General features: G+C 45.7%; 1 protein-coding gene across 2 annotated transcripts in view; it reads right to left on the bottom strand.

The window, feature by feature from the left end:
• Positions 1–11,491, bottom strand: part of LOC100741370 (zinc finger homeobox protein 3) — a 246,712-nt gene that overhangs the window by 3,509 nt on the left and 231,712 nt on the right. Inside the window, exons 8-10 of one of the 2 annotated variants that reach the window (XM_033321904.1) lie at positions 9,489–11,491; positions 3,124–5,954; positions 17–2,576 (exon numbers count right to left, since the gene is read on the bottom strand). In XM_033321904.1, coding sequence (XP_033177795.1) covers positions 17–2,576; positions 3,124–5,954; positions 9,489–11,491 — 7,394 coding nt within the window. The remainder of the gene's footprint in view (positions 1–16; positions 2,577–3,123; positions 5,955–9,488) is intronic. The other variant, XM_033321907.1, reaches the window with a different exon arrangement.

The following is an 11,491-nucleotide window of genomic DNA, read 5'->3' as shown; positions in this document are numbered from 1 at the left end:
GGCGGGCCCGCGGTACTTCCGGTCCCCGCCGAAGCGGGTCCCTGTCTGGAGCTCTGTGTGCTCGAGGCTGGACTCGCCGGTCCACTCTCGTCGTCTAGGAATTCCGTTGTCTCGCTCATGCTGTCGTCGTCGCAGATACTTCTTTCGGAAAGGTCGGTCAATGGACCGCAATCGCTACCACCGCGAAAATGTGCGCCGTGTTGCTCTTCGAGAAGATTACTCAGTCCACCGAGACTCAGTTTCATCGGGCGACTCAGGTCTACCGGTTTGCTCAGATCCAAAGGAGATTCACCGCTGTTACCGCCTGCCTGATGGTTCGCGGTTTCTTGTTTACCGTTGCTGGCGTGAGCCTGTAGCTCACTGATATATCGTTTCATCGACTCCTCGTAATACTTCTTCAAAGATGCCTCCATGTCGGTGTTGAAAGGTGGGAACAGAGGAGGCATCATATTCGGCGTGCTCGGGTTCGAAGGAGCCGACTCCATCGAGAGTTCTTCGTCGGGGATATTATCGATATTAACTTCGCCACGCGCCACTTGATCGGCGTGTTTGCTGCTGAGATGGGATTCTAACGCCGATTTCACTTTGAACAACGCTGGACAGAATGGACAACGTTTGTTGATCACTTGGCTGTGCGCGCGGAATTGGCCTTTCCGTTCCCTAGCACGTGTATTTTGGAACCACACTTGAACAACACGTTTTTTCAGACCGACCTCCCGAGCGATGGTTTCTAACATCTTTCTCGATGGATTCGACTCGACTTGGTACTTTTGGTACAAGTAATCCAACTGTTCGGGCAGTATCGTCGTTCTCAATCGCTTGTCTTTCGGCTGCTCGTTGTGCTCGGAGTTCGAGCGGCTGTCACCTCCTGTTCCTTCGTCGAAATCATCGTACTTTCGCTTTCTCTCCTGCATCATAGCGATCAAAGGATGAGGACTATCGGCAGCTACTCCGGTGGTGGCGTTCAGTGCTTGTTGCTGTAGAATCCCGAAAGGTGAATCTGGTGGATAAGCCGGTGGGAAAAGGGATGGGTTCATGATATGTACCAGCTGATGTTCGCGCCACAGTTCGAATCGCCCGAACATCAAATTACACTTGTCGCACTGAAAGCTACCTTCCTTCGACTCGGTTTGCGACTGCGACTGTTGTTGCTGCAATGGTTGTTGCTGTTGCTGCTGCTGCTGCTGCTGCGATTGTTGTTGAGGTTGTTGATGCGTCTGGCCCATTGTTGTCTGCTGCTGATGGTGGGGAGGCGTAGTGGTGTTCAATGGTTGCTGCAACTGTTCCGCGAGAGCGGGAGTGTTCGTTGGGTTGCTGGAGACGGCGTTAGCAGTGGTGGTGGTGGAACTGCTGTTGCTATCTTCGGAACTGAGAACCGCGGCAACTTGGGCCGCGGCCGCCTGCGCTTGGGCGCTCCTCTTCGCGTCCTCCTCCTTGAAGCAGTGCGTCTTCTGATGACGTATGAGCTCGTAGTATCTCTGAAACACCAGCAAACACTTCTTGCATTGGTAATTCAAGCCTGGGGTCCGCTGGAAGCGGCCTGAACCGTCGTCGCCCTCGCGGCTGCCCGTTGTCACTGGCTCAGCGGCTGGCTGATTCTCGTACACTTTTCGTGCTTTCTGTCTAGCGTTCTGGAACCATACCACGATCACGCGCGGGCTCAGTCCAAGTAGCTTGCTCAGGTACTCCAGATCGTCGTCCTTTGGGTACGCGTTGTTTTCGAAGAATTCCTGAAGTACTTTGATCTGGTAGTCGGTGAATCTAGTCCTGTTAGCTCGTTTCCCGGAGCTGCCACCCGACGAGTTGTTGCCGTTGGTGTTTCCACCGAAGGAGTAGTCAGTTGGTCCACGCCCGGGGCTCAGGGATCTCTGGGGCGTTAGAGCCATGGCCGCAATGGCGCCTGGAACGACGCTACCAGCTCCGGGATTGGGGCTGGCAAAGTTTTGTGGTGTCAACTTTGGCGGGAGCATAGGAGTGCTTGGAGCGTTACTTGCCGATGAAGCGTGCGATGGCACATCGTGATGAATCCCAGAGAACACGGAGCTCATGCTGAGCGCCGGTGAATGCGGTCTCGACTGCTGTCCACCGGAGCTACCAGGAGAATGATGCTGCTGTTCTTCTTGATGCTGCGATTGTTGCTGCACGTGACACTGCGGCTGTTCTTGAATCTCTTGTTTTATTTCACTGGCCTGAGATGTATTCACGGTCGTCGTTGACGGTGGTGGTGTTGCTTGCTTGTTTGGACTTTTGTCATCCGAGGAACTGCTTCCAGATACGCTAGAGTTCAGCGGTGTCACTTTTGCCTCTCCGGTTTTTTCATATTCTTCGAGATTCAGAGTAGTGCTAGGTGGATTGTTGAAGTTGTACGGGCTGTCCTTGTTACGTTGCCGCTCTTTGAATAACGTGTTCCTGAACCAGTGTTTGATCACCTTCGGCGGTAACCCGCTTTGAGCCGCCATATCTAGAATCTGCTCCTCGCCGGGAGAATTGTTGATGTCGAAATGCGCTCGTAATATCTTTAGCTGTTCGTCGGTTATGCGCGTTCGCGCTCGTTTCTGCGAGGCAGCCGCGTTTGCCTGTAAGAAAAGGTCGCCTATGCTTTCTTTCTTGTTCGCAAATTCGAGTACGATTTACCACGCTGATATACGCTTTCAGATCGAGTGTCTGCTTTTAATTCGTATTTTATATACTTTAACATATCGTAGTTTCTCGTGAAGGTTGTTTATTGGAAGAGAACGAGTATACGATCGCATAGTGATATGATAATGATTGCAAATTGAAATATTAATGAATATGAAGATCGATATGACATAGAATAGTCTCGAACTTACTTAGTTTCATACTGACAATTTTCTATAATCGTATAAATTATATTTATAAACGCCTTAATTCTAAAATAATTGAATTAACATAACAACAGATAATAGAGTTTAACTGCAGATTATAATTATATTTTGCTCATAGATTATGAATTTTAAAAAAGCAGAGACGAATATCGAAAATTATTGGAACTCATAACAGAAAAATGACGGCTTGACTAAATAAAATACTAACTAACTTAACGAAGAAATTTAAACAAAACATAATAAATCTCTATAAAGAAGGAATCATAAAGTTACTCACGGCTGCTACTTGCTGTTGTTGCAGGGCGAGATGTTGCTTGGTCAAGAGGTCAGCTTGAGCATTGATAGGCGGATATCCGGTAGCCGTTCCATCATACGGCGGTGGTGGTAGCATCATCGGTACCAAAGGTGGTTGTAAATTCATAGCAGCCAAAGCAGGTATTCCAAGCGGTAGACCCATCATACCCATCACCAATCCAGGATACTGTTGGAAATGCTGCTGCAGTTGAGACGCAGCCATTGCGTTTAGAGCAGCTTGCATTTCGGTCATCTGTTGCGCAAGAGTCAATTGTGCATGCTGTTGTTGTTGTTGCTGCTGCTGTTGCTGCTGCTGCTGCTGCTGCTGTTGTTGTTGTTGTTGAATATGGTGCTGAGGATTGGTCGGCAATACAGTTGGAGTCGTAGAATCTGTACTCGATACTGGCGTGTTGCTTAATGCTGGAGTCGTTGCTGGAGTAGTAGAAGTAGCCTCTGGAGTCTTACTGACACGATCTTTGTTCTCATTAACCTCCTCTTTCTCTTTTTCACGTTGTTCTTTATCCGAGGAGAGATCTTGCGGCTGGTTAGAAGCTGGTGTCGAGCTCCTAGGTCCGGACGACGTAGAAGAAGACGTTGCAACAGTCACTACAACGCTCTTCTTCTCGTATTCACATTTAAATTGCTGAGCATATTTCTCTAAGAATTCGCGCGGCACCAGATCACGGTGTACTTCTTCGCAATGAGCTTTCAACACCCAAACGCTACTAAATTCCTTGTTGCAATGCTGGCAGGTGCTTCTGGTCAGTTCTGGAATAATGTCATCATCCGTATGGTCTTCAGCTTCTTCCTCTCTTTCACGAGCAGCTTGAGCAGCTAGCGCCTGTTTCTGTTGCTCCTGCTTCTGTTGTTCTTGCTGAGCTTGGAGCGCCGCAGCAGCTTCTTCTTCTTTACGTTGACGTCTTTGGTGGTTCTCATTGAATTGCATCACCAGATCGAAACCGAAACTTTCTAGAAGATGCTTGTACATTTGCGACGTTTTATGACGAGGCTGAGACAAAATATCTTGCGTTGTTTGCGAAGAATGCGTACTCTGCTGCATGTGTTGTTGTGGACCAGGTGTCGTAGATGAAGGAGGTGGAGTTTTCGCTGGTGTGGATAAAGGGAGCTGTTGAGACGCTATTTGTTGAAACAACGCCAATGGATTGCTAAATATGCAATAAAGTTGTTGGTGAGTGGCAAGCTGCTCCTGATTGACAAAAAGAGCACTGCATCGAGGACATGACAACATTGTTCCGCTGTTTCCAGAGGTGCTGGTGTTAACCGGTGGACTATTTGGGCTGCTTGGCGGAGGCTGTTCGATCAATGGACGTGCAAGATCCAACTGACCACTGGCAGCAAGATCTGGCAATTTACTGGCTCTAGTCTGGTGCAGCACGCTCCTCATGTGAATGTCCAAAGTACTGCCTTGAGAATAAGCTACCTTGCAAATGTTGCACTTGTAGGGTTTCTTGTCCTGGTCTTGCTGAGAATCAGGGGATTCCGTAGGACTAGCAGGCGGTACCACAGAGATTAATGTGTTGTTGTTGCCTTGCTCTTGCATTGCTCTCTTCAACTTGTGTAGATGGCTCACGCTGTTGTAATGAACTAACAGAATATTCTTCTGAGTAAAACTCTCCTTGCAAACTTCGCACTTGTATGGCCTGTTAGGATCCAGATACTTCTCCATGGGATAGGACATCTTTTCCCCTTTGCGGTGCAATAGCGTCTTGTTGTGTCCAGTCAAGTAACTCTGCCTGGTAAACGCGACTTTACAGCGATGACACTTGAACTTTCTCCCCGGATCGTGATACGAGTCCTCGGCCACTGTTTGACTATTCAAATAATCTTCTAAAAGACGTTGCTCCTTGTGTAATGGCGACGAGTCGCTCGCGTCACTCTCTTCCTCCTCCGCCTTGCTGGCATCATCCTCGATGTTCTGTTCTCCAACCAAATTCCCCTGCCTGCGAAGAGCTTCCTCCGTGAGAGCTTGAAGCAACGGATGAGCGTGCAGCAGGCTCTGCTTGTACTGTGCGAGTTCGTCTTCGTGTAGATCCGCGTGAGCAGATTCCAGATGTCTTTGGAGAGCCTGGACCGAGCGAAACGATCGTCCACAGAGGGCGCATTTTGTCGCATCTCGGATAGCGTGATACTGCGAGTGCTGTTGTAGCTTTTCCAGAGTCTTGAACGCGAGACTACACTGTCCGCATCGATACTTGTAAACGTGTTTCTCGCTGACGGCGAGAGTGGGTGTAGTTGCTGGATGAGTCTCCCTGTGATGTTGCTGTAGTTCCTCCAACGAGCGGCACACGCGTCCGCAGACGGTGCATCTGGTGAGCTCCTCGATCTCCTCGTTGGCTCCACGTTCGCTCAAATCCTCCTCTTGCGGCTGTTTCGTGGGGGTAGCCGGCGAAGTTGGCATCGTTACCGCTGCAGTCGAGGTGTTTCGCGGATTGTTGTTCAACCAATGGCTCTGGTCCACCAGTAACAGCAGTCGTTGTAAGCCGTCTGCGTTAACCGAGTGTATTTGCATCACGTGTTTCTCGAGCGCGGAACGCTCTTTAAAACCATCCTGGCACAGCGGGCACAACAATTCCGGCGGCGGCTCTTCCTTTACGGTCTCCGCTTTGTCCTCGGCATCTTGGACATGAGCCACTTGCAAATGTTGCCTCAATTCTTCGCGCGACGTCGGCTGATAAGTGCAATACGGGCAGGTGACTTCCTCCTGCTCATTCTCTGGGTCATTTTCCGTCTCCTGGTCGTTATCCGGCTCCTGCTTCACCTCGCTGCCACAGTCGCTACCTTCCTCTCGTCGTTCTGTAAATGAAACAGTAACAAGCATTCGCTTGGTGATCGGGCAGTCTCGTCGAGCTTAAGATATTTTTCGTCGCTTGAACGGTATTATTATATCGAGAGCGCGAGAAAGATAAATTCTTAACTAGTGTGCTGCTGATCTGATCGTTGATGAAACGATTTTTGTAAATAGAATTAGTTTAAATTAATAATCGTATACAGAGGCCTTTATATTTACGAAATAAATCAACGGTAATGAATGATTCAGCAGACAATTAATCATAGTTGGGCTACTAATAGCTAATAAGATATAGTCAGATAAGTAGCATAGAAACTTTGTTAGAACCCGAAGTACCTTCCTTTCAGCAAACTCGTCTCTTTTATTTTGAATATGTACTTTAATGTTAATTTTGGTGGTGTCTTAATGCAAAGCATCAAAATTTCCGAACGGTGAAAACCGGAAATCACGATGGTTACACACCGTGCAATTGGGCCGCATTAATGTTAACAGTTTTGATTCGTGCAACATAAATTCTTGTGCCTTAATATCACGATTACTATCGGCCGATAACGCAAACCTGTAATTCCCCCTTTCTATTAAGGCGTCGATAAATCGTCGATCGACATCAAAAATCTTAACAGCCGAAAAAATAACCATTAATCTTGCAGCTGCATGCGAACAGAGGCATGAGTCGATAATGTTGTGAGAGAAAGTAAATTACGTTGAACGGCAGCGAAAGCATTTCTGTCCTGTGACGTTCGATTTCGGTGTTCGATGTTACATTTCGTTAAAATCGAAGTCTGTTCTTTTATTCTAACTTTATATTAGATATCTCATAATCGAGATGTATCCTTGAATTAACCGATATAATTTGTAATAAATTATCGAATAATAAGAGCAACCTATGATTATTAATATGGAAACGATTGTAATAAAACATCTATTCCTATATAGTTATATACACAATGTCAAACGTGCAAAATAATTAATGTATTTCGATAAAAATTCCGAACCAATCTCTTCCAAAAATTCTAACATTCAACCAACGCTAATAAATTTCGATCGAGTTGCTAAACTCCATCGTAGCGATCAATGGGACTGTGAACAATCAATTAACAATCAATGGAAAAATGTCCACGAATTACCTTCTATTTAGAAGAAAACAATCAATTAAAAAAGAAAAGAAATTCTCACGAATTTCTGATCATTTGTAAAGAACCAATCTCCTATCAAGCGCTGAGAAATCAAATTGCCGATGAAGCTTATGACTCAGTGGTATAATCTCGTCATAATGGATATATAATACGTAGAGAGGCAACAGCCTTGTCCCCAGAGCGGGACAATCGATGAAAATTAATGTAACGTTAAAGAGTTTTGGTAACAACGAAAAGTATCGAGGGAGAGCCACGGTGGTGTGCAGACATCGCAGATGCTTCCTTGTCCGTATAACAATACCGCTTGAAATTATAGATTGCCGACGCGAAATTATCGATGGGTCGTTCCTCCAAAATAAAGGGAAGACCGCCTATTCGCGTGGTCTGCCATTGTCCAAAACCGCATTTACATCGAACAGGCGTCAGTTGCGAAGGCAAAACGCGACGATGCAACGCGTGCTGCTGGTTTTCGCTTTGTACACGGTGCCGCAGTTCATGAATAAAAATCCTTCGCGCGATTTCGTGTCCTTTCAGACGAGAAATTTTGCAGAATATAGGAAGAATATAAAAGTATAGAAACTTTGAAGAATGTCACATCAAAATGGAAAATTTGAAGAATACGGATAATAATATAATATATCTGTGTGTCGGGTATAGATCTGACGATATTTAATACAAATCCGAATGGATTCCGCTACTTTTATTTTTTAGTCATCGTATTATCGTTACATCGTATGATTAGACGAAGTAACGTATTTTGTGTTAGAGGTTCCAATTGAACGTAACAAGTAGATGACCTAATATTTATGGCCGACAGTGTATTTGTTCTGAAAATAATTGAAGCGCTTTCTACCAGGGAAAACTGATCTTGGCCCGCTAAAAATTTCATATGAAATTTTACTGCCGTATGAAAGAGCTTAGAGAAAGCAATCGAGCTTTAGAATAATAATAAGAAACGGCAGAATCTAGAAAATTAAGGGCTAAAGAATAAATCGATATCGTGTTTTTCCAACGAAGAAATGATCAAAGTATTGTAGATCTATAGGGGGATAGTCTATTTCTCGAAGATAATGAAACATTTGTCAGAGTTGTAATACTGTGATAACAGCGACAAAATGGGAGGAACTCTGGAAGTTCTGGAGTAGTAATAGTTCGAATAGCACGTTGCGGTATACCTTCTCGTACATTTATATAAGTACAGGTCGTCGATATAATAACACTCGACATTGTGCGTGTCGAAGCACACGGCATCGCCATATGCCATGCAGAATTACCGCAATTGCATGTTAATTGCGCGATAATCGATGAAAATATTGAATTCATTAAAAGAGGCGATCGTCACGAGCGACATGCCAATCTTCTGCGAGTTTACTCGTTTAAAAACGTATTAACAGATGTGAGTTCTATTTTCATGCGTTCTTTCACATGAAAAATATGATTCAACGTCCTTGTAAACATCCTGCTTTTAGTTAGTTAGTCAGATTTTAATCGTATTTAAATCGAATACCTTTGTAATCAATTACTGTTTTCTTGTAGCATTTCCTTTCTTAATAAGTTGATCGTATTTAAATCGTGTTACGATAAAAACATTTCAGAACAAACATTATGTTTCATGTAGCATTTAAGGACAAGTGAAGGTAAATGTATTCGGTGAAAATAATTATGACGCAGAAATAAATAGATCGAGTACTATACATCTAAATTGATTTTACATCAGGAAATAATTTAATGATATCGTAAAATAATTATTCTCAATTATTATTATTCTTCTATAATATTATGATTGAATAATACGATGATTCCGTCTTCTCCGTAAAATAATTTATATCGATCGATCTTAAGAATCTAAACCGCTTCAAAGATCTAAAACCTTGTAACATTTTGTGCGACTGACCATGTCCCTTCTCTTATGGATTTAACATTGACAATATTCTTTTCTCGATAAATATTATTTTGAATACCTCACACTGTTTTAACGACAAATCTTTAAAAACTGCGTTTCTAAATCTATCAGGTTCGTACTACGATTTCTTTCGTTCTAAATTAAGAAACACACATTCTTTTTCTTAACAAATGTAACATCGAATACTTCACGTCGTTTCAGCGGTACCCCGATTCAAATCAAAGCATGTACATAGTTAAATAAAGACAGGAAGAAACTATATAATAGCAAAACTGCGAATATTTGTGCAATTTTATACTTTTATCAATGTAACTAAAGAAATGAAACATGAATCGAAATTTATTTCATCTAATAAATATTATAATGAATACTTTATCTCTGAATGCTTCAAATATTCTTTCCTATTTCAATTTTCCATAGATGCATAGAAATTCGCTGTCTAGGACAATGCTTTTCACTATGTAACTCTACCTTATCTATAAAAATGTCTTTCCACTCACCATTGTTGGCACTGGTAGCGTTCGGTGTGGTTGGCATGGTGGGACTGGGCTGTTGCGCAGGTGGAGCATCCGGGTCGCTCATAACTTGGAAAACATCACCGATATCAGTGTGCGGTGTCTCGTTCCCTTGAATGCCACTTCGTCTGTGAAGTTGATGTAACTGCTCCATTTGAAGGTGTCTGAGTGATCGAACATGTTGCAACAGAGGCAATCTGTGTCTCGCGCTGAAGCCACACAAAGCGCAATGGTACAACTTCGCTTGGGATGGTACGTTGGCACTGGCCTCGAGCAGGTGACGAAGAAGTAGGGCTGCAGCCTCGTGCCTGGGTGACGCGGCATGCAGGGCCAATTTGTGAGCGCTGTTCGTGTAATAGTCGCACGCGTGACAACGTAATTGCGCGGCGCTCGTGGGCGAGGCCAGGTACTTCAACTTCCATTCGTTTCGAAGCCCGCCCTCTTTCACATGGTTTACATGCTGCAAACGTTGGAGATGCTTGTCTGTCTTGCAGTGCAATTGGAAGTTAGCTTTCAGGTTGGTTTTGTATGAACAAAGTTTACAAACGAAGTGGCCAGCTACGAGCGCGAGAATTTCTCCTTCTCGTGTCCTCGTTCTGTCCACAGCTAAATGGTGGCCAAGAGCTTCCAAGGAATCGGTGGCGAAATTGTTGCACACGCAGCAATGATACAGATGAGAAGGATCAGGATCAGCCGGTTCGGGTGGTGGATCCATGCTGTCTGGTGACAAACCAACGTCACCACCGAGGTTGCCCATGGCTCCCATACTAGCCATGCCACCCATAATTTCTGGTGGAAGCTGCGGTGGCAATTGACCACCCGTCATCATCTGGATCAGCAAAGCCTGATTGTAAGCCATGTCCGCGAGAGCCGCCTCCGCATGCTGAGGCTTATCCAGGCCACCCAAATGAAGTAGCTGTTCGATTTGTTGTTGATGTTGCTGTTGCGCTTGTTGATGGTGATGTTGTGCCTGTTGGTGGTGGGACTGGAGCGCGGACAGCGTCTGCATGTGCTTCACGTTCTGCTGCAGGACCAGCATATTGTGCGTATGCTTCTCGCTAGTCATGTGTATCCTTAGGTTCCGGGCGACATTCGTTTCGTAGTTACAGACGTCACAGCGAAATGTTGGCTTCGGTTTCCCTTGGTTCCCGGTCTGACCAGCGATGTGCGGACTGTGGTTCTGTTGGTGATGAGGACTTCTCGTTGCCATTTGTGCATCCTGCGAGGACGATGGATTGTTCGCTGCCGAGCCACCGCCGCCGCCCTGCTGCAGCTCCTGCATGTTATTCAAATGTTTGTCGCTCTGCATGTGAATACTCAGATTGCCCTTGGTCGTGGTAGAATAGTTGCACACTTCGCATCTGTAGGGCTTGTAACCGCAAGTGTAAGTCTCGCCACGTGCTAACCTAGGGTGTGGCTGTCCGGCGATGCAGTAGATGCAGGAGGTTTCACTTTCGGGATGTTTCTCCTTCATGTGGATTTCCAAAGTTTCTTGGTACTTGTAGTGCCAATTGCATTTCGGACACTTGAGCGTTTTGCAAGAGTTTCTACTGTGAATTCCAGCCAGGGGTCCGCCTGGGCCCGCCAATCTGCTGCTGGCTAGAATCAGTTCGCATTTGGGGCACTCCACTCCGCTCGGTCTTCCTTGCATGTGCTCGGGGCAGACACCGATGGTCGTGCCTGTGAGAAAATTCGGTGGTTGCTGGGTCAACGCGGCGTACGATGATGGCGAGCCTTTCGTCGACGAGGCAGGTGGCGGTGGTGACGTGTAGTGTATGGCGGAAGCGTCAGGTGCTTTGGCCCAGGAAGCGGCGCTCACCTGGGCGCCGGTCCACTGATGCTGCTGCGTTTGTTGATGATTGTAGGCGAGAGGATGATTCGAATGAGAAGTGGGAGTGGTGGGTGTGCTAGGTGACGGCCTCTGTGGTTGCTGTTGTTGTTGTTGCTGGGGACTGCTCGGTACTCCGGGAGTGCTGGCAGGCGTACTG

This window comes from Bombus impatiens, unplaced genomic scaffold, assembly GCF_000188095.3.
Source record: "Bombus impatiens unplaced genomic scaffold, BIMP_2.2 scf_0033, whole genome shotgun sequence".
In the NCBI taxonomy this organism is placed as follows: domain Eukaryota; kingdom Metazoa; phylum Arthropoda; class Insecta; order Hymenoptera; family Apidae; genus Bombus; species Bombus impatiens.
Note: the sequence above shows the minus strand (reverse complement) of the source record. Positions and strands in the feature narration are given on the sequence as shown.